Source organism: Rutilus rutilus (genome assembly GCF_951802725.1).
Source record: "Rutilus rutilus genome assembly, chromosome: 17".
Classification (NCBI taxonomy): Eukaryota; Metazoa; Chordata; class Actinopteri; order Cypriniformes; family Leuciscidae; genus Rutilus; species Rutilus rutilus.
This window is the reverse complement of record NC_140230.1, coordinates 13,099,977-13,123,973: the sequence shown is the minus strand read 5'-3', so window position 1 is coordinate 13,123,973 and position 23,997 is coordinate 13,099,977. Positions and strand designations below refer to the sequence as shown.

Sequence of the window (23,997 nt, the reverse complement as noted above, 5' to 3'; positions counted from 1 at the left end):
GCACAAACACTCCACAAATCAAATCCAGTGGGGTTCTAATGAGCACACGCAGGTGCCGCTTGTGTAGAGTCGCACAGTGTTAAAACGGGAGGAGTGCATGGGTCTGTGTGTGCACCGATAGTAAATCTAACATTTCAAAAGTCGGCAACACTTTCTTTTCGATCATCCCTTTTAGACATTCTGTTGACTATAAGTAACGTTGCACCTACACGTCACCTAACTCTCATTAGAGTATTAGTAGACTGTCTGCTTAATATCTGCTAAAACGTTATTGTGATACTCCTCCAACAGACATTATACTGACTATAAGCAACTTTGCAACTGTCTCAACTTATTCCATTAACCCTAACCCCTTATTCTACTAACACACTGGGAGCCTTAGCGCTCAATTCCAATTTATTGCTCAGATCCACTGTTCACATTGGCCAGGTTTCCATTACAGATTTGCGCAAAACTTGTGTGATATTTTCTAAATGTCGATAAAAATCTATTGCGAAATAACGCCATTTCCATTAATCAATGGTATGTGACTGAAACAGAATTTTTTCCTCTTGAGATAACATTCCAAAAATCAAAGCAACGGATGTTGGCAGGTTTACGTATATCCCAGCCACCGCACTAGTCATTATTTTTAATCGAAGGAGACTTAGCCATGTTATCCAAGCATTAATGGCAAGGAAAGCCCCTTATACTTGGAAGCGGAGGTGTTTCTCCTTTATATCTGCTTCGAGGTCTTGATAAATTGTGGCATTTCTTTGTTGTTTAGAATTTTCCTGAGTTTAATAAAGACCTCTGTCTCGTCTTCTGTCCAAACATACTGTGTGTTGTTATTCCAACCTGTGTGTTCCTGGACTTTTATGTTATTTCTTGTTTTGCAGTTCCTTGTTACGTTTAATGTTGATTAGTCACCCCAGGTGTTTCTTATTAGCCACGCCCCCTTGTTATCTTGTTAAGCTCGTCTGCCTGTGTATATATAGCCCTTTGTTTCACTTGTTCTCGGTCAGTCGTTGAATGGACATTCCCTGGTTTAATGTGTTTCCTCCTGTTCCGTGGTTTCATTTGTTTTCACCTTACACCTTTCACCCAACCCGCTCAAATATTACACCATGCCTTCGTTAAAGAATGATCGAATTTTACATGCGCCATGTGACCTGTAAATACGGGAAAAAAAAATTCCATCGCAGTTCTGTGAAATATCCCTTTTCGAATTGCCTGAAAAACCACCTCATGCGAGCGCAAAAACTTTTTTTTCCGATATATGGGAGTTTTTGCGAAATTTACGTGTTTCTATTGGGCGTATTTTCAATTCGCAATTTCAATTTGCACAATTTAAAGTGTAACGGAAATGCAGCTATTGTTGTTTTAAATGTGGCCCATATCCGATTCCACATTTACCTGCAGTCTGAACGTAGTCTAATACTGAACGAATAATCGAATGATAGTTAGTTGACATGTAGCCTCGCGTAGCCAAATCTTCGGACTAACGGCAGAAGGTCTGGACTCTATCACAGCTTTCATTAGCCAACGACCGCCCAGAAGCCATCTGACTGACATGTAAAGCAACCAATCACAGTTCGTTTTGTTCCGCGTCATGTTTAGGGGCGTGAAAATGTAAAGTCGATGTCCCTACAATAAGAGACCAGCATGCATCTAATAAATTATTCATTGAAGACCATTTAGTTGATCCTGATAAGCGCTCTGTCACAGTTGTAAACATGACGGCGTTCTTCTTCCATGAGGTTTGGCTTCACGGCATCTTTGTTTCCGGGCGGACCATTAAAGAACGCGACACACGTTTCCCGGACATCCTGTAGAATTCAACCAACCAGACGACGACTTCGATGACTGAAGTGTTTCAAATTATGTGTGCCATATGCATCAGACCTTCAGGCAGGCAGCGGCCCGTGGGCGTGACGTCTGAGGTCAACATGAAGGTGTAACTTATAGTCAACAAATGTCTAAAGGGGACCATCAAAATTAAGTGTAACCCAAAAGTCTTTCAGTCTGTCAGTAAGTGCTATGAGATACAGAGAACAAAGACACACACTTGGGACCACTGAGTGGATCACATGACCCAACCGAGAACCTCTGCAACACACAGGCCGACTGCTATAGAGCTGCACAGCACAGAGGGCTGATGACATCAATGGACATTTCAGTTTGATGTTGAACTGAAGGGAATTTCGGGATGTCAATTTACATAAATTCCCATAATCAAACATTGTTTAAAGTAACGGTCAACTAATCGAATAATCATTAACCTCTTAAATCCGAAGCAGGGGGCGCTACGAAGTATCACGTTACTTAACAACCACTTGTTTAATCAACACAAAATAGGTGAATATACGGAATATGACCATCACTTAGTGTTTTTTAATTTGCTGACATATAAGTGATCCATTTTCATGGCATGAAAAAAAATAGCTTTAAATGAAAATGCGATTTGTAAAATCATCGTACATAACAGATACACTTGTGTCACATATTGTTGAAAAGGTCTCAACAAGCAGAATACAACAAGCATATCTGTTTCAGTTAGAGACCAAGTATTAGTATGAAAAAGCGCCGTTGACGCACATGCAACCAGTATACGCATGATGCTTTTGACCCACATAAGACAATGCATAGATCACAGAGTGACATGGCGTGTTGCTAGGCTAAAGCTATAGGATTTTCAGGATCCGATAACGTCGCGATTATGAAGACCTTTGCATAATCCACCATTGACAAGTTGTATCGATTAAATTATCATCAATTAATGGATTGTCGATTAATCGTTAGCATCCCTAGCTTCAACCATAGCAACAATCAATCAGGGGTGCGTTTCCCGACAGCAACTACGGTCGCAAGTTCCATCGTTACCAACACAATTTAACGGAGCTAACGGTGCTTTTGGGAAACGCACCCCTGAACAGATACTATGAAGTCCATTTTGTGGGTTTGAGAACCAAGTTCTCTTCCAAAAATAGCAAACCTGAAAGCATAAGTGTGCAGCCCAACCGCAGCTGTGAGCATCTAGCTCTATGAGTGAGGAAACAGAGGTAATAATAGTAGACTTGCTTCAGAGCACAGTGGATCTGAACAGCACAATGTGGAGATTGAGATGGTAGATGTGTGTTCTGTGGTACATTAAAATACAGTGAAGGGGTTTCACTGTACAGAAGGATGAGAATCACTCCACTGAGTCTTCCAATTATCGATTATCCGTTCCTTTCAACCTGAAGGAGCATAAAAAAAAAAGACAATCCAATGGTCAGTTTGTATGTGCTTATGAAAGTGTTTGTTAATACAGGATTTTGCACCTCATGTATAAAGTAAGAATGTGTATTTCTGAATCATTTTTATAAACTTGTTCTTATCTAAATTGTCACATCAACTTCAAAATGTAACCGTTTATGTAAGAATGGTTATAAGAATGATTTACACAAATTTATTCTGCTCATGTTTCCTGAACAAGACCCACTGATAACAATAAATATTTCATAACGCTATATAAAAATCAGAGGGCAGAAATAGTAACAGTAGGAAAGTCAGCAAATAGTTAAAAAAAACCTTACTAGTGATATACTAATATTTTAGAATCAATATTAGAGTTTATTTCTTTGTCAGTACCTGTTCATACTGGATATTTATACAATACTGGATTTTTTCATTCATTATTTACATTAAGATCAACTTTAAGCGTTGGATCGCAGCAAAGGTAATCTTTAAAAACACAAATTAATAGTAACATACATCTTTAGCAAACCTCAATTAATATAAAACTTTCATACTGTAAATTATAAGTTTATTTGTAACATTTTAAATTATCATTTTAAATTTTAGTATGCTGCTATTTTAATTTATCTAGAAAAAAAAAATGATATCTGCAATTTCAAACATGAGAACAGTTTTTGGTGTATCGCTATCGGGCCTCGGCCGGTTGTTTTTAATTTTAACTACTTAGGTTATTAATTATGTACAATGATTATATTAGAAAATGTGTAAAAAGGACATTTTAGGTGTTACAATAGCCCCTTTCACACATACAGTCTTTACTAGTAAATTACATGCGTGAGCAGGACCTTTAAAAATACTATTACCAGTAAGTTCCTGGTATAAAGCTGTGTATAAACAAAGAACAAGATTACCGGTATGAGCAGATGCGGAGTCAGAACATGCTGATGTAAGAAGTCTGCTTTGGACCAATCATAAAGCTCTGTCGGAATTGTACATCTATATATACATGCGCTAGACAGACGTCTGACCGCAGCGCTGCATCTCGTGTTTGAGACCTTGTCTTCATTTCCATTCATCAGCACTGCCACTCTGCAATTACTATTGTTACCACCATGACCTCGAGCCAAACACCCCCCCCCAGAAGCTTTTTTTTTCCTTCGTCGAACATTATTAAAGTTAGAGCTTATTTAGAGAAATCAGCCGAATGGCTTAGTGCAGGCGCTAATGGATCCTTTTATGTATCTCGTAAATTACCCCACTAATAATGCCCAGAATGGTACCAAACTTCTACAGTAGTACAAATAGGTTCTGTACTCATAAAACGAGGCATTGGAAAGTTTGTAAGTACATCAGGAGTTTAAATAACACTTGTGGTTCATGCTACCGCTAACCCGGACGTCAAGTTCACTTCCGTGATTTGGGAAAAGCCCGTAAAAGTCCTTTGCAAAACTCACAAGTGTAAGGGAAAAGCTAGTGAATTTAAAGGGTTAGGTCACCCAAAAATGAAAATTCTGTCAGTAATTAATCATGTTGTTCCAACCCCGTAAGACCTTCGTTCATCTTCGGAACACAAATTAAGATATTTTTGATTAAATCTTAGAGCAGTCTCACTCCTCCATAGGCTTCTAGTGGAATAAAGTCGTTATTTTAGTTTTTTTTGCGCACAAAAAGTATTCTCGTCGCTTTATAAACTTAAGATTGAGCCACTGTAGTCACTTGGACTATATTAACGATGTCTTTAATACATTTTCTGGGCCAGCAAGTTATAATGTCTTAGAAGCCTATGGAGGAGTGAGACTGCTCTCAGATTTAATCAGAAATATATTAATTTGTGTTCCGAAGATGAACGAAGGTCTTACTGGGTTGGAACAACATGAGGGTGAGTAATTACTGACAGAATTTTCATTTTTGGGTGAACTAACCCTTTAAATAAACTCCTGATGTATTTACAAACTTTCCAATGACTCGTTTTATGAGTACAGAACCTATTTGTTCTACTGTAGAAGTTTGGTACCATTCTGGGCATTATTAGTGGGGTAATTTACGAGATACAACCTTGGATCCATTAGCGCCTGCACTAAGCCATTCGGCCGATTTCTCTAAATAAGCTCTAACTTTAATAATGTTCGACCAAGGGAAAAAAGGCTTCTGTGGGGGGCGTTTGGCTCGAGGTCATGGTGTAAAGGACCCTAGGTTGAAATTACTCCGAACCATCCCTTTAACTATTATGCGTATCATGTTTTTAAGAACAAAACTGAGTTCTGTGTGATAGTCCTCATATGTCTGTCATTCAGAAGTAAAAAAAAAAAAAGTTACACTATTTTAAGATGCTCTTGTTGCAGTGTAATGATACACTGAGTAACAGTAATTAACAACATGTTCTTAGAATATAATTAGCGTTTGGTTTAGGGTTAGTTGCATGTAATTATGCATAATATGCTGTTATTACTATAGTAAGTACATGTAACATGATTTCAAATGATTGACATCACAGAGTTTACTGGTATCTTAGTAATGATGTGTGATCTTGCCGGTAAAAAGAACGCGGTTGCTTGTGGGAACAGCACATTTCTGCATTTACTGTAAAATCGTTCAGGTAATATTACTGTAATTTGCTGTGTGAATGGGGATGATTGCTAAGCACCTGTATGTATGTATGTATTAATACCTGTATGAGATGGGTAGGAGAAGGTTGTTCTTCTTCAGAGCTTGCACTTTGCCGAGAGTCTGTGGGTCGAGGGCGATGTAACAGCGTCGAGCGTAGTCCAGAAGCTTTTCTTTAGACGGGTCAAACTCGCCCACCTCAGCCACCTTCTCTGGAGCCACCAGCAGAAGCTCAGCGATGGGTGTTGTCGAGGCCACCGTATTACGATCGACACCATGGATCTGGAAGGCCTTGGACATATTCTTTAGCCTCTGGTACGTCACCAGGATCTTTTTATAGCGGAACAATACACCTGCTGCGTCTTTCACTGGAGCAACAGCAAAAAGGAGAGAAAGAGAAAGAGGAACAAGCCTTCAGAAAGAGAAAAAAAAAAAAAAAAATCACTTGCCGGTCACGTTTCCTCACTCTGAACGCTCACGCTCACCTCTCTGTCTTTCTCTCCCTCTGGCGATTCTGAAAACCCTCCTCCTCTTCAGAGCTGGATGACTGCCGGAGGGTCTTCCAGCTGCGCCGATGTTCCGGAGGGACATGCTGTCTGTTATCACATCCTCTCCTGACATCATTTCCTCTTCCTCCAGGTAGCTATCCTCGAGATAGTCATCCTCTTCATCTCCCAGAAGAGAGAGGGATTCTGCGGCAGCACAAGTAGATGTACTTGAGTCAGGCATCGTAATATATCTTTATTAAATGCACTAAATTGATAAAAAGTGAAAGGTAAGATATTTATAATGTTACAAAAGATTTTCATTTCAAATAAATTCTGGTCTTTGAGCTCTCTATGCTTCAAATCATTCTGAAAAAACGTTTTCGTTTCCACAAAAACAACAGAACAATTGTTTTCAACATTAATAATAATAATGAGTAATGTTTCTTGAGCAGCAAATCAGCATATTAAGATGATTTCTGAAGGATCATGTGACACTGAAGACTGGAGTAATGATGCTGAAAATCCAGCTTTACATTCATACATATAAATCCAGCATCACATGAATAAATTACATTTAAAATGATTTTAAATTGTTTACTGTATTTTTGATGAAATAAATCTAACCGACCTAAATTTTTGAACGCTACTGTATAATGTCATATCTATCTATAAATTACAGAAACGTCTGTCTGTCTGTTATTCGCATATCTCTCGAACCGTTAGTCTGATGGATTTCAAACTTGACAGGTGTCTCGCTACGGGCACGAGTAAGTGCAGTGCCAAGTTTGATGTTGTTTGGATTAGAAATACAAAAGATATCGTTAAATATATATCAGTAAAAGAAGCACTTAGAAGGTTGTGGTTTAAAAATAAACATTCTGACATAAACACTGTGTCAGCTAAACATTAAGTCAGCTACACTGTTTACCTCTGAATAGGTAAACCCGCCATCATTTGTAGTAGCCTATTCACAAACTGTTTGCTCAAGCATGGTGTTTTCTCGGAGTTCACTGTGTAGCCTGCTCCCTCAATTGTGTAGTTCAATTTTCCATATTTATTGTATGTCATTATGTCAGTATCAGTATTTGCTTTCTACCATGCAAAAATAAAAAATGTCACTGAACTTTTGCTGTGTAATTGTAACAGTGAGCACTCAAACACACCGAACCAACAATTACTAAAAACACACACAAAAACTGATTTTCCACGGGCATTTTGCTCTAGTATTAACAAAGCCAAATAATAACCATGTCCACTTGACAGATTATTGATTTAGAGTTAATATCATGTAAATTGTGTTAATTACAGAAATGTTGTCATTATATGACATACATACACTACAAGGCAAATTTTTTAATATTAATATTTTCAGGTGACATTTTAGAAAAAGAAATGTAATCTCTTAATATTAAACATTAAATAATATACATGGAGGTATGCCAAAGTAGCCTTCACTATTTCCTTCCATTTCAACTCATCCATTTCAAAACATTGTTTAAAATGAGAATGTTAGTTTAAATAAATGTATATAAAATGTATATTATATTTTAATTAATATTTTAAGCTTGAGCCTTACATCAAAAGATTTGATCCCCAGACACAAATGATCAGACACACATCAGTGAACTACAACACATTATCTACAAAAATACATTAGATCCAGGGAAATTATGCAGAATGTTGATTGCTGAAATTAAAACAAAAGTAAATCAACTAAATATGCTGTTTTCTTAATTGTAGGCATGAATATTTCAACCACAATGACGATGTAGAGCAAAAACGTTGGAGCTGATACATCGTGTTTGTACGTGTTTTAGGCGAAACCGTTTATATCGTTATACAGTAGTTTCCAAGCACATCTGCTAACCTACATGGTTACCTTCACTATATTCGTTTTCATAGCCTTCAATATGAACATTGTTTGTAGGACATCATTGGGCAGGATGTGAAATAAACACATTTCAGACACACCTTGGAGTTCATTGAGGGACCTGTTGTTGCTGCTGCAGCTGCTGCTGGTGCTGCCGCCACCGTGGCCCTGCAGGAGCGGCTGAGGGTGGGGGGGTCCGAACATGGAACTGATCTGAGCACTGACGGGACCGGGAACAGAGCTCAAGGCCTTGGAGTTGGCTGAAGTCTGTTGGGTTGGCCTCTGCTGGAATGATTGACGGTTTGCCGACCGCTGGCTCTCTGCTTGTTGATCTGAAACGTTAATGATTATAGTTGATTCTGATCTTTATGTTACAGTAAACACTCTCCTCTTACCGTACACAGTACAGACTTTGGCCAGAAGGAACATCTTGTAATTATTAAAGTATTGATGTTTTAGTTTATTCATGTTCTGCACAAGTTTATTATAATGAACTAAAACCAAAACTATTAAAACATTTCTGTTAACTGAAATAAAGCTGAATTAAATTTTATATATATATATATATATATATATATATATATATATATAATTCAGTTTAATCCAGCTTTATTTCAGTAATTTTATTGCTTTGTTTAATTTACATTTTTTCATCTAATATATATATATAGTTCAGTAATTTCACTTCAATGGCAATGCAAATTACCTATGAATTGTCATTGAAGTGAAATTACTGAACTTAAATATACGAGCTTGATAAAAATGATCATTCTAGAAGAAAATTTCAGATGGCACTTAACGTAGAGGCTTTTGCATCTGAACTCTTCATATATATATATATATCAGGGTTCCCACACCTTGGTTAACTTCAAATTCAAGGACCTTTCAAGGACTTTCCAGGTCCAATACCCTCAAATTCAAGGACTTATATGGGACACATTTCAAGTGAGAGGAAGGTTACATCGTGTTACCTTGTAAGATACATTGTTGCGCATGTTCTCTAGACTCGTCGCTATGGAAACAAAGACGCTAACATGCAATCACCCGCAAATTAATGTGTGGGTCGTAAAATACATCATTTTACCTTTAAAGTCGGGATGGTTCCGTATTTTACGGGACGGGTGGCATTCTTTGTAATCTTCTTTGGTGAGCTAAATATCTTGAAATTTGCATTTTCCAGGCATCACGTTTCTGCGGTTTCAGCCTATTTTTGCAATATTTCACGGTGTGTCTGTGAACCGTTGAGGTACCATCGTAGTAGTTTCGAGCGCGCGTGAGTGTCATGGCAACGTACAACACAAAGTACCTCACGCGGGAAACATGCATAGCAAATCAAGCCATAGATATAAACACTAGATGTCGCCTTGGGGTTCTAAACATGCGTCAAAACCGCCGCCATCTTTGAACAGGGGTCTTGCCATAGGAAGTAACTAGGTAACGCTGCTATCTCCGCCTATACTTCAATTTTATGGATGATACCGGACTTTTGTGCTGCGTATGGATGTTCACACGAACGAAATGAAAACCAGACAGCATGGGATTAGATTTACTCTGTGGATGGTAGTAGTCAAGTTGTTTTTTAAAAAGTTCAGTGTACATTTCTCTGCTTGGAGGAAGAAAATTAACTGTGATTCTCGCACAGCTAATGAACTGTGAATATTCTTTAGATATTATTTGAAATAACTCTTGTGTTTAAAATGTACAATATGCAGGAGTTGATCCTCAATACCCACTTTTGGCTGTGCTGTGATGTGCTGTGTTGTTCCTAACTTTTGATTTTTTACCAATTGTACTCAAACCTTTTAATGAAAAAAAAAAAAAAAAAAACCTGTAAGTACAGTCCTAATAGTATGCTGGTCCTCTCCCTGTCAATCTTCAACCAGTACATCCATGATTATTATACATAGAATTCCGCAAATCTTATGTATGTGTGCGTTTTGCACAAGGACAGTGGGCTCAAGGGCTTGTTTCTTTTCCTTGCAAACTGGGGATGGAGGTGTGGAAGGACACTGAAATTTGTGAAAATGTCAACTGTTTAAATCCTTTCTTTAAAGTGAATTTCGTTTTGTATAAATTGTATCTTAATTTTAATAAATTTTATTCATCAACAAATTGCTTGTTGATATAATCATGGAGGCGTCCGCGCGGTCACTTACCTATTGCACGTTAACTGGAGCGCATCTCATCCTAACTTAACGAAACTCAGCCTATGCCTCACACAGACAAGAGAAATACATCAAATACACAAAGCTTAAATAGTCTTTAAACGAAATAATTTAAAACGAAAGAAAAAAGCTAGGCTACTCTCTGATTATGTAATCCATTATGTGCATTTCTCTCTCTAGGCGCGTTCACTACGGAGATGGCGATCGTCAACTTCATCTCTGCAGCCGAGTCGACACTGTCAGAAGTTTATTAATAAAAATCAATGCACGCGTCACCAGATTTACAAATGCACTTCTTGCTTGTTGCACGCACACATATTATGTCGAAATAACGAGATATTATGTTGAAATAACATTATTCTTAATAAAACATCTTTTAGAATATTTGCTTGAATGCTGAATGTTGCGCTTGTTCAATTTAATAAAATTAAAAATTTAATTGTGATCATTAAAATAATTGAATATTAAATATTTAGTGGCCAAGTTTTGCTCATTTATATATGTATTATATAGCAATAGTTTATTCTAAGTTTACTCAAGTGGAAGAATGTGACTAATAAACGTAGGCCTACTAGCATTATGCATTATATTTTGAAAAAGAAGTAATTATCTTAATATCAAAACCTTAAATTTCCTCTGGACTCAATGATAAATACACGACTGACCGTTGGAACGAACCATAAAAACTAGAAAATCGCATTCATGACGATTTATGGTGATTTTATTTCCGTTAGACCTTTGCCTACATTGACGCTGATGCATTAAAGAGGAGGGGCTCCCCTGTTCCAAGATGGCGGCTCTATTGACGCATTCGTTCCAATGAACTGCCGTATACAAGGCGACATCTAGTGTTTATATCTATGAAATCAAGCGAGCTAGTATGCATAGGCCACGAAGTGTTGGCGAAATAAAACATTAGCGAACCAGATGGATTAATATGGATTTTTTTTTTCGAGAAAACTTTCAAGGACCTGTATGTTCATTTTCAAAAACTTTCCAGAGCCTTGAATTTTTTTTTCAGATTCACAAACTTCCAAGAATTTCAAGAACCCGTGGGAACCTGTCCCTGATATATATATATATATGAAGAGTTCAGATGCAAAAGCCTCTAAGTGCCATCTGAAACTTTCTTCTAGAATGATCGTTTTTATCAAGGTTGTATATTGTCATTATATGTATATGTCATTTTCATTGCCATTTAAGTGAAATTACTGAATTTAAATATACGAGCTTGATAAAAATGATCATTCTAGAAGAAAATTTCAGATGGCACTTAGAGGCTTTTGCATCTGAACTCTTCATATATATATATATATATATATATATATATTAAAAAATGTAAACTAAACAAAGCAATAAAATTACTAACAAAAAAAATTAAATAATATTAAAAACATTAAAAAAAAAAAATCTAAAATGTAAAAATAAACAATTTCAAAATATATATATTAAAAAAAAACTGCAATAGTATAAAAATACAAAAATAACACTTTACCCCGATCATTTTCTCTTCTCCTTCTCCAAGAAAAACTCCTGGAATCATTACCTGCAGGGGAAAAAAGAAATTCAGTTTTACTCTTTTAGTCCCCTAAATCTGTATCGATACCCAGCCCGACTTCTGCAGCATATGATCACAAGAAAATGTACATGAACATCTGTTTTTATGTTTCACCTTAGTTTGTGTTCCTGTAAAACAGATGTTCCTGTACATTTTCTTGTGATCATATGCTGCAGAAGTCAGGCTGGGTTTATTATAGAGAACATTCCACTATTTCTTAAATGACCCCATTCCATTCACAATTTTTTCTTGTGGCTCTAAGGGGCCGTTTACACAACACCCTTTTCAACTAAAAACGGAAACCTTTTTATGCGTTTTGGCCGTTCATTTACACCTGAAAACGCTGGAGGGCCCTTATCGTCTACAATCTAAACTACAAAAACTGGATTGTGTGAAAACATTGACGTCATGCGTATGTGTATTACGTGTTCAGTCTAAAGGCACATAGTGTTTCTTTACTACTGGCCTGGCAGCAGAATTCAGCGTTTTTGCGGATCCATGTGAACGGGATCATTTTGACAACGTTGTCGTCTGCATGCGAAAAACGTTTCAGTTTATAGTACATTGTTGTAGTGTAAACGTACCCTAAATGTCTTCTTCAAATGTGGCCTCGAAATGCCATTTCCTGGGCAATGAAGGATACAACAGATGGATCCTTCAAGGCCTTGCCTACCCCAGAATGCATTGCGCGCCAGAGTCGACAAGATTTTTTTGAGAGAAATTGCCGATTTACATCTTTAAATTTGGTTTCAACTTACTCAAATATCTAATGATAAGAAACTTTAAAGTTGTTCAAATGTTGACTTATATCTTACTAAGATGCGATTATATATATATATATATTTTTTTTACATAATTTTTGTAAATAACTAGACCAAGGTGAACATATTTAGGTAAGTTGTGAACCCTGTTTTTTTTCCGACAGTTGAATCCAACTTTCAAAAAAGTAACAGTCACTTATCAACGGTAGCTGTCAAGTTGCTAGGCGACAAGAACAATCCTCCGTAGACTAGACCGTGCATTTAACAACGCTCGGTTCGACCTTTGCGGGCTTCGAAGGCGTGGCATTTGATGTCTACGTCCTTTGAAGGATGCAGCCTTTGAATTGGGACACAGCTTCTGTCTCTTCTCTCCTCGTCTCACCGTTGCTTTCCTGACTCTTGGTTGAGAAGATGAACCGATCGAGCTGGCAGCGCAGGAAGTCCCGCTCCTCCTCCAGGTCCTCAATGCGCTTCTGAAGCCATGAATTTTTCTCCAGCGAGATCTGCAGTTGTGTCCGCAAGTTAGTGATCAACAGATAAGAGTTGCTCGGTGCTGGCGGATCACTACCTGTATCACAACATAAGCAAATATCATCACACATTGACATACAGCACTTAAAGGGATAGTTCACCCAAAAATGAAAACTCTGTCATCATTTACTCACGCTAAACCAAACAACTCATGTTGTTTCAAACCCATTAGATATAAGTACATTTTCGGAACACAAATCATCATTTTTGACCATCCATTGAAAGTCTTTCATAGACAAAAAAAATGTCATACTTCATAACGTACAAAAAGACAAGTAATCCATAGGAATTTAATCCAAGTCTTCAGAAGAGACACAACTGTGTTATATAATGAAAAGATATTCATATATAAACATTGATTAACACGCATTCATAGAGCATATTAAATATGGTAAACAAAGAAGCTCAACTGTGTGTGCTTGATGTGCCAGAACCTATGGCGTTCAATATTAAAAATCAATATGAGAGAACATTAAAAAAAAAAAACGTAATTTGTGTTCCAAAGATGAACTAAAGACTTATTATGGACGGTTGGTGGTTCACACCAAGGACAAAAACTATAATGATATCTACAACAATAAAGTTTTAATAATTGTTATTTAGATTGTTGTTATTATTATTGTTTATGTAGAGAATAGGGATGCCTACACCACAGTTATAAGGATAATGGCAAAGAGAAACAATATCGTTGGAGACACTTTCAGAATTTTTTTTTTTTTTTTAGAAGATAAACAATAAAAACATCGACAGCCAATCAGAATTCAGCAATGAACGATATAATTGTAGTGTGCGATTATGAAGGACAGAACATTATTGTACATTGGTTTGGACACTGGTTTTGGACATTGGTTTTATCGTTATAGTTACGCAGCGTCAGTGGGAGTGACGGTAAACTTGACATCTTTTTCTGCTGTTAATTAATATCTCTATTTTCTTCCTCTTTTTGAAAGTTGCTATTTTGAGCAAAAGGAAACAAAAATATATGTTTAACTATGACGACTTCCTCTTCTGAGAAGCCCAGAAATGTGAAAAGGGTCAATAATATAGTTTATCTGTGTCGTTATCATTATAGTTAATGGTGGACTCTGCTTTTCTTTTAAATTTATTTAAAATAATAATAATAATTAATAATGTATTGGTATAGTTATCGTACTTGGTGTGAACAGTTAAAGGACAAGTGCATAGTGTGCATGGTGGGTCACAGCTTACAACAAAAAGAAGCGATAAGTTACTCAACTGAACTGACCATCAAAGTTCTGGTCATTTTGGTTGTAGAAGCCTCCCTGCTGCTCAAAGTTGTTGTCTTCAAAGGGAATGGAGATTTCATAGGCATCCTCATTCTTGGGTGCTGAAGCATGATGATTAAAAACACGTAGGATGCACAATTATTATTCTGGGAAATAATTCACAGCTCACAGCTAACGTTCAACAAATACCAACTGCGATTAGAGCGCGTGCACTCACTCTGTAACTCTCGGGAACTCGCGTGCTTCCTCGTGGCTGAATCCGCATCATTCATATTTCCGTCTGTTCAGTTTATGACCTGAGTTGAGACACAGAGAGCGTCTGTCAGCCCAAAATACTCATGAAATCTACATTATTTTCTCTACAGAGCATTAAATGCAGATGCGCATGCGGCTACACATCACATACATGATGTAAGTTACATGAAATATCTAACGAGCTGTCAGATGACCAGCATCTGTCTTCTCTCTTAAACACGCACGCAACATAGTAAAACAGCCAGTATCAAACGTTACCATTCACTTTAACACAAACCATCCACAATCAAAACATTTAGTCCAACAAGACAGGTTATGGCACGGGGTGCATTCTTCTTAAAATACTAATCATGGTTAGTGTAGTGATGCATGCATAATGCTCAATTTGTTCGGCATTATGATGACTAGCAAACTGGCTAATCTTTAGACCGTTCCAGACAGAAAATACAATAAAGCGCAGTATTCTGTCACGTGATGACACAAAACACGTACAAACCGTTGCTCGCTCGTGGGCGCGCTTCCCTGTCACGTATTTAAAACGTGTCTCAGTGCACTATCATCTGTATGTGTTTGTGAAGGAACCAGCTTGCGAACAATAACAAGTAAATTACCGTCAGCAGCAGCACTAAAAACAACGGGAAGGAAGTCACTATTACGGCACCTTAAAATCGGCACGTTCAAAATAAAAGCCTAAAAGGTGTTTTTCTTAAAGTCACAAAATACATAGTAGTATAAAATATAGTATGTAGTATAGTAATAGTAGGTCTATTAAACTGATTAAAATCTGGGTGGAATTGCAAAAGGGATTAGTTGATCCCATGTAGCCTTAGTCGGAAATATCACGTCGCACACATGACCGTCATCAAATTCGTGGGAAACTGGGTTTTCCTCAGGGTTCTTCCAGTCTGAACGCTCACACAGCATGTCTAATACTAGCTTATCCAAACCATTCTGTGTCAGATGTTAACCCAACATTCAAAAGATGCTTGCACAAAAAAAAAAAAAAAAAAAAAAAAAACATAAATCCACTATTTTAAGGATGTTTGCAGACCACACTCAAATGGTTCGGATTATGCATTCTGTCATTATAATTCACTGGTTTAGGCTACTTTAGTCATTATTACATAGTTTTTTTTTTGTTTGTTTTTTTGTAACTAGTTAACTTTAGTTCATGGTAACTGAGCTTGGCTGCTAACAAGAGTCAAGCCCAAATGTAGACAGATGATGTGATAAATCATCACTGTGTGCGTTGCGTTTCTACCATTTGTCATCTTTACTAATTTGTCTATTTTATTATCTTTACTGACTTACTGATTTAACAAACTTTACAGAATTGAGCAAGGTAGCTATTGTCAAGTGGTACAAAAGGATGATTAATACTTTACTCAATTCTGTAAAGTTTGTTAAGTCAGTAAAGATACTGACTATATATATATATATAAAATTAATTCTGGCCTTCAAACCAAAATTTGAATATTTTTAAAATTTTTGCTGGGTAAACAAGTGATAAAACATGAACATAATAAAACATACATTCAGGCTAGAGTAAATTAGGCTAAGGCAGGTTTTAACTGGAATTGTGTTCTAGGCATTATTAAAGTCATGTCCTCAAGTATCTGACATAATTATCAAACTATTAAAAACATTAATATTGCCCAGGCCAAATCCCCTCCATTGGCCCTTATCAGTCATGTCCTCCAAATAATCCCCATCCACTGAATTGGCTCTATCACCCTCTCACTCTTCTCCACCTATAGCTGGCGTGTGGTGAGCTTTATAACCGTTGTACTGTGACTGCCGTCAAATCATCCAAGTGGATGCTGCACACTGGTAGTGATTGAGGGGAGACTCCCTGATATGATAGTAAAGTGCTTTGAGTGTACAGTAGCACATAGTAAAGCGCCGTCATGGCCTAATATCCCAGAAGGTTGCAGGTTCGATTCTCAATTTTTTTTTTCTTTGAGGGAATACATTTAAAAACTCAACGCTGTTACATACAAATGGAAATTTAGTAAACACCAAAATTATATTAACACTGAAAGTTGATGCTGATTGAAATTCATGCCATGATACTTGTATCTTTTGTCCCCTAAAGGCAACTATGGCAAGGAATGAAATACTTGAATAATAGAATAGAATAATATGATATAATATAAATAGTAATATAAATGTAAATAAATAAATAAATAAATAAATATATATATATATATATATATATATATATAAATATAGTATAAGTTCAATAATAAGATAAGTTACTATAGATTAAACAGTAAGTTAAAGTATAAGGTGTTTTTGAGGTCTATCCACAGCTGAATGAAACACGTGTTGGTCATCCATCATTATCATGAGGACCTCGACATACAATATCATTCTTAATTCATAATTATGAATTTTCAAATTTTCATGAAATTTATGAGACCAGTGATTCACAATACACATATATCTGGCTTTAGTCAGCATTTCTAATGCATAGGGAACTTGTGTGGTATCACTGGAGAGATTAACTTCCCTTTAGGGTCAATGATTTACTGGAATGAGTCACATTATGGCTTACTGTAACATTTCCATTTGGCTTGAAATGTGTAAGAAATATGAAAATATATGGGATTTTTGGGAATGCGTAATCTAATCAGCAGAAACTTCTAATTCCTGTTACAATTACAACCATAGTTGGGGTCAAAATGAATAACTTACTTTTACATTATTAATGTAATGATTGATATTTTATTGATATTTAATATTTCATAAGCCATATATCATGCTGACCACATATCTTTAAGTTTACAAGGTTAGTGGAACCTGTTTAAAAGCAATATTCTTCTTTATATTTCGCAATGTTTAAAATAACTTTTTTTTATGCCTCATGACCTTTTTACACAATTTAAGTAAAATAAGGTATGTTTTGTGTATGTTTGGATAATGAGAGCTTAGACACGTCAAGTCTTCTTTTTAGGGATTTTTTCCTTTCAGTTTCTTGAAAGTGATGACTAAATCTGACTAGACCTGTTCTGTTATGGCTTGAGGCCCAGTTAATGAAAGGTTGTATGTTTGTGGTTTCGTAGTGAAATGATGACTAATCTCTGTCTTCTAGGCTATATAAGAAAACCAGGAGGGAATTCCTTCATTCATTCTATCTGTTTGATGGAATCAGGAGCAACTCTACAACAGAGGTAAAGTCATCTGCTCTTCTCTCTGTCAGTCAGAATAGTTCTACAATTATATTAATATTATATTAAGACATAGCTAATTATATACAACTAGGCTATATCTCAAACAAAATGTAACATTTAACTTGATAAATAAGGCCTGTTCACACAACTTTAAATGTTTACCTTTAGATGTCATGAGTTCAGAACAACTTTAAAGATCATGATGGATTCTGATTGGCTGTCAGTGTGTTTATCGTTCATCAGCTGGAAAAAATCGTTAGGCTCTCCGTGCTGTTATTGTTATAGTTGTGTTATGGACTTTGAGATATTTTTTGGGGATTTTTAGTACTATCTTTATCATTATCATTCACACCAAGAATGATAACTGTAAATATAACCAGCGATAGGCTAACTATATTAGTGTATACATCAACTGAGTATCTGTTTAAGCACGCGCAGTTTTGTCGTCTGCCGCTTTAAATGCTCGAGTGCTTTAAAGCAGAAAAGATTATTATTGGCTGTCAGCGATATCGTTCATCAGCTAAAAAAAAAAAAAACATTCTGAAAGTGATTCTAATGATATCGTTTCTCTGTGTTGGTTGTGTTGTGGACTGCTATTATTTTATATTTAGATGATTTTTAGAAATAGGGCTATAGCTATCTTTATCATTATCGTTATAGTTATCGTCATATGGTGTGGACAATAACAGACCTTAAAGGGATACTCCACTTTTTTGGGAAATAGGCTCATTTTACAACTCCCCCAGAGTTAAACAGTTCAGTCTTAGTACACGATGTAACTACAGAAGAGTCAAGTTTTAAATAGGAAAAATATCGAAACTCTTTGGTCATTTTTTTGAGAGAGATGCTAACGGTCTTGTCCGATTCAATGATCTATGCTAAGCTATGCTAAAAGTGGTACCGTCAGACCCGGAGTTCGGCTGAATGGATTCGAAAACGGTAAAACTCAACTGTTTAACTCTGGGGGAGTTGTAAAATGAGCCTATTTCCAAAAAATTCCTTTAAAGGAACACTCCACCGTTTTTTCATATTAAACTATGTTATTCCCTTAACTAAGACGAGTTGATGCATACCTCTCTCGTCTCAGTGCGTGCACTCAATCGCTCTGGCGCGCGGCGACACTTTGAAAGCACTTAGCTTAGCCCAGTTCATTCATTAGGATCCAAACAGAGCTAGAAGCTAGAAGGGTGAAGCTAGAAGCGACCAAACACCTCCACGTTTTCCCTATTTAAATACAGTTACACGAGTAGTTACACGACCAAGTATGGTAACACAAAATACACGTGCCGCTTTTCTAAGCGGGTAAAAAGGATAACTATAATGTATGGCGGAATAGCACTTGGGAGCACTTCGACTCGGCGCAGTAAAAAGTCACGTTGGTTCGAATGACAGAAGTGAGAGGGAGAGGGGGAGAGGATTTTTCAGGCGTGATGATATTACTGCGCCGAGTCGAAGTGCTCCCAAGTGCTATTCCGCCATACATTATAGTTATCCTTTTTACCCGCTTAGAAAAGCGGCACGTGTATTTTGTGTCACCATACTTGGTCGTGTAACTACTCGTGTAACTGTATTTAAATAGGGAAAACGTGGAGGTGTTTGGTTGCTTCTAGCTTCATCTCTGTTTGGATCCTATATGAATGAACTGGGCTAAGCTAAGTGCTAGCAAAGTGTCGCCATGCGCCAGAGCGATTGAGAGCACGCACTGAGACGAGAGAGGTATGCATCAACTCGTCTTAGTTAAAGGAATAACATAGTTTAATATGAAAAAACGGTTGAGTGTTCCTTTAATTCTATAGCTATAACAATATGAAAAGAAAGATGTAGCCTATTTATGTCTTAAATATTTAACATGTATGTTGTGGCATGTACTAGGCCTATAAACATTTGTGCTAGTCTATCTAAATCATGTATAATTTGTATATAACAATTAAATTAATATATATAATTTCACAGGTTTCACAGGTTCTTTCAGAATTGCAGTCATCCAGTTATCTCCTGAAATATGTAATATTAAATCTATTCTTCTTTTCCCAGAAAACTGAAGACAGAATGATTGCACAGATTATTATTATTAAATTATGACTGAACAATATAACACATCCAAGGACAATATGAGGAAACTCCTGCCATGTATTTTGATATTACTGGTGAGTCACTGGAAACAGAATTCTGAACTGATGAATTTACAAATATGTGCATCCGTTGTATAAATATTTCAAAGGTCAATGTGATAACATCATTCAGTTGAACAACGTCAGAATGAAAGTAGAGTTTCATGATGTGTAAACCTTTTACCACAGGTCGTGGGCGTTGTGACGGGGCAGCGCAGTGTCAGTAATAAAAGGGATTGTTCTAAAAATGAATACTGGAGTGACGGGCTCTGCTGTGACAAATGTGGTCCAGGTACGGTGTCTGAAATGTTCAATCAGTACAGTCAAACGTAAAGTTCTCAGAGACATAGACTGTTCAGTCTCTTCATCTGTCATGTGTTTTTCTTTAGGCTACAAGTTGATAAAGAAATGCTCTAGTGGCTTGCAAACTGAATGTGAGAAATGTTCAGACGGGACGTACCAAGACAGCATGAACTATTTCCAAAACTGCTTCAGATGCCAGAAATGCAACAAGCGTAAGTGTATAGCAGTTTTCTTTTCCTTTCATGACTTAAAATGATGTTAAAATGACATATCTACGTATATCTTGCTGTGTTGGTTTTCTTTAGATCTTCACTCAACCTTTTCTCTTTTTCAGGTCATGCAGTGATTATTTCACCATGTACAAACCAAAATAACACAGTTTGTGGATGTCAGCATGGATACCGCATGAGGTTCTTAGATGGGTTCTCAGATTCATCAATCAGGATTTCATGGGATTGTGTGCCCTTGAAAAGACCTCACATCCATTGTGAGAATGTTATTGCTGAAGTATTATAGGTCTACCTCCATTAGGTCCATGTCTGGAATGAAACAATCAAAAATTACCTCTGACAAAAGTGCATTTTTTAATGGTTTTTATAAAGTAAACGTACTAATGTATTTTATATTGTTTCATAAAATGTATATATTTTTTCATATAGCCTATATATTTTTATAACTTTTAGACTGAATTAGGTTTGCTTGATTATGCCTACATTATTTTTTTATATTATTATTACTATATTATTTGAGAAAACTCATGAAAAATGTATATATTAAATGATAAAACAGATATAATGTTTATTTGTGCGTCTCTCAATCATAATTGTATTGCATTGTATTGTGTGTTTTGCACTCGCAGAGTTTTGATCATGAATCTAAACATGATCATCTTATAAGACTATATAGATAAGCGCTATATAGAGTATCAACTGATATACATTACAAGTTATCAGAATTTCAACTAACATATAAATAACAACAACTGTATTATTTCATATTTTTGTATGTTTGGGCCTCTGAATAAAACAGATGTTTTTTCTCCTAAGTTCTCACTCATGCTATATGGAACGTTGTATGGTTGATGTAAAACATGAAACGCATATGCAAACTATAGAAAAATATATTTTGTCTAAAGGTTCAATAAACTGTTTCATTTCAAAAAATGCTTTTCTGCTTTATTTCATGTCAAGCTTTACAGGGCACATTTTTAATATATCATTTTGTGGTCATATAGCCTAAATTAGAGTCTAAATCTGAAAGTAAAACTTGAGATTCACTGTTGCTTCCTCAAGTTACGTTAATGGTTTTGGTTTAGTTTCGAATAACATTGTTCTAGCTTTCTGGAAATGACTAATCGGTATGGTGTTTACACTGAAACCACGTAAAACAACCCAAATAGCGTCACACGTCACACCCCCATTAATCGATGAATGAATGACGTAACAAACTGCAGGAACACACAGACACACACGCACACACAAAGCCGATAGATAGATAGATAGATAGATAGATAGATAGATAGATAGATAGATAGATAGATAGATAGATAGATAGATAGTATTTAAAGAATTATTAATTAATTTAAAACGCAATTAAAATATTTTCCTAAGCTATAATAAGCATAAAACTAAATTATGAAACGCGTAGTCTATAAAATGGCTGTTAAAGCGCTAGAGAGCGAGCTTGTCATGTGACATCACCTGTACGTGACGTCGAAGCTATTTGGAGCGCAGGTGAAGAAACCCGGAAAAACACAAACCACCAAAATGTTTATAATCTAAATGAGAGTCTTCCTTGGCAGTTTTTGCAAACGAACATCATTTCCGCGATAAAAGGTAAGTAGAATGATAATCGTTATTTAGTAGGCTAGTCGGTTTTATTTTTTTGGAAAGCAGTGGTCGATTATTAACAGTTGAATTCAGGTGCAACAGGTTTTCCACCCCATTTCTTCTCACATAAAAGATATCGGTAACACTTTACAATAAGCTTCATTAGTTAACTACCTTAGTTAACATGAACTAATAATGAACAATACTTTTACAGCATTTATTCATCTTTAGTTCATATTAATTTCAATATTTACTACATTGTTAAAATCAAAGGTTGTATTTGTTAACGTTAGTTAATGCACTGTGAACTAACATGAACAGCTGTATTTTAATTCGCTAACATTAACAAAGATGAATAAATAGGCCTACTCTAACAAATGTATTGCTCAGTTTTAGTTCATGTTAGTTAATACATTAACTAATGAACCTTATTGTAAAGTGTTACCAAGATATCTTGTTTTATTATCTATAGTGCTTTACTTTAAGATATATATTGATGTAAAATAAAATAAGTTCCTTCAGGTAAAGAGTGCATACTTGGAATATATATTTTTTTATATCTTAAAACCTTAGCCAAATTAAATGTGTTCCTACTAGAATAGTGATAATTTTTTAAGATTATTCTTTAATATATACGCAGATTTTTGCATCTTTTTTCTTTCCATTTCTGATATAGGCTACATGTCACCATGTCTGGTACTGACCACGTTGGACTGACCCACTGTAAGTTTCTCCTGGTGTTCGCAGTCCTCATGGATCTCTTCGGTGTTTCTATCCTCTTGATCGGCATCTTCGTCCCGCTTGAAATCGGTGGTCGTGACTTTGGTGATCTGTTGGTGTATTCTGGAGCTCTGCTGGTGCTGATGTCTATGGGGGCTTGGGTCATGTGGTACAGTGGGAACATTGATGGTTTAATATCAGAGAAGGAGCTGACAGACAAACACAATGCCGTGGAGCGGTTCGCTCGCAGCCTCAGTCGCCGCATACGGAGACCCCACCGCGACCATCGCACATCCTGACCTCTGACCCCTGGGCATGGCAGAGAGCACATACACAGGGCTGGGATACCAAAATTTAGGCTAAAATCTCAGTTGGAAGAGGAGGAAAAGAATCTGAAGGTTGACAGATTTGTTACAATGTGGTGTTTACGACTACTATGAAATTACAGTCATTTTATAGAACCTGTACTGTAGTGCAATGATGAAAAGGTTTATATTTTTGTACGCTATTTAGGACAGCGAAAACTGTTTCTACTGTTTTTCTATTTCAACTGTATTTCTTTTTTTTGCTGTAAAACTTTATATCTTCTTGTGTACAAAACATGAAATTTGATCAAATTCAAAACACTGATAAAAATGTTCATGAATTAAAATTATACATGCAGCTTTGGTGCTTTATTTTAACAATACAGAAACACTTTTCAGACTTCTAAACTATAGAGAACATGTATTTATTTACAAAGTTCCATATTACAATATGAAACGTTTTCCAGTTAACTAAACATTTAGTCTCTTTCTCTCTCTCATTAAATAGGCAGAGCCACATGTTTCCTCATTCAGAAAATACTGCAAAATTTGCCATACAGAAGCCTCCATTCATTTCACAACAAATAACTTAGAAACCAACAACCAATAATAATACAATTAAAAATAAAACCTCACCCTCAACACCAAACCTAATTTGTTTATGAAAAAAAAGGGACAGTCAAAATGTAGGTAGTGTGTCAATCTAGGTCAGTTTCTTGTCATTGTTTTGTGTGTGCAAATTTTACAATTGATCTAATGCACATGACAAGCAACCAATACTGAGTATTTTTCAGAGTACTGCATGTCATGACCAACAGCATATTGGTTTAAATACATCACTCCCCTTGATTTGAAATT

The 23,997-nt window shown here is 36.2% G+C and overlaps 2 protein-coding genes and 1 long non-coding RNA gene across 9 annotated transcripts; 2 read left to right on the top strand and 1 right to left on the bottom strand.

The window, feature by feature from the left end:
- Nucleotides 1-1,696: 1,696 nt before the first annotated feature.
- Nucleotides 1,697-15,402, bottom strand: ccdc106a (coiled-coil domain containing 106a). 7 transcript variants are annotated; one of them, XM_084385569.1, is made up of 9 exons: nt 15,310-15,402; nt 14,661-14,739; nt 14,434-14,544; nt 13,048-13,233; nt 11,842-11,892; nt 8,283-8,513; nt 6,309-6,515; nt 5,888-6,191; nt 1,697-3,218 (listed from the first exon to the last, which is right to left on the bottom strand). In XM_084385569.1, exons 2-9 carry the CDS (start codon nt 14,713-14,715, stop codon nt 3,194-3,196), a joined length of 1,170 nt encoding a protein of 389 aa, XP_084241695.1. In that variant the 5' UTR covers nt 14,716-14,739; nt 15,310-15,402; the 3' UTR covers nt 1,697-3,193. The 7 variants fall into 7 exon arrangements, with proteins under 7 accessions (XP_084241695.1, XP_084241698.1, XP_084241693.1 ...); XM_084385572.1 differs by having other exon boundaries at nt 14,443-14,544; XM_084385567.1 differs by having other exon boundaries at nt 15,195-15,342.
- Nucleotides 15,403-17,819: 2,417 nt separating this feature from the next.
- On the top strand, nt 17,820-20,969 carry LOC311276088 (tumor necrosis factor receptor superfamily member 1A-like). The gene is made up of 5 exons (XM_084385579.1): nt 17,820-17,871; nt 19,906-20,018; nt 20,172-20,274; nt 20,372-20,497; nt 20,620-20,969. Exons 2-5 carry the CDS (start codon nt 19,950-19,952, stop codon nt 20,799-20,801), a joined length of 480 nt encoding a protein of 159 aa, XP_084241705.1. The 5' UTR covers nt 17,820-17,871; nt 19,906-19,949; the 3' UTR covers nt 20,802-20,969.
- A 995-nt stretch (nt 20,970-21,964) lies between these two features.
- LOC311276091 lies at nt 21,965-23,497 on the top strand. The gene is made up of 2 exons (XR_014625034.1): nt 21,965-22,120; nt 22,791-23,497. It is a non-coding gene; the product is annotated as an uncharacterized lncRNA (long non-coding RNA).
- Nucleotides 23,498-23,997: the final 500 nt, after the last annotated feature.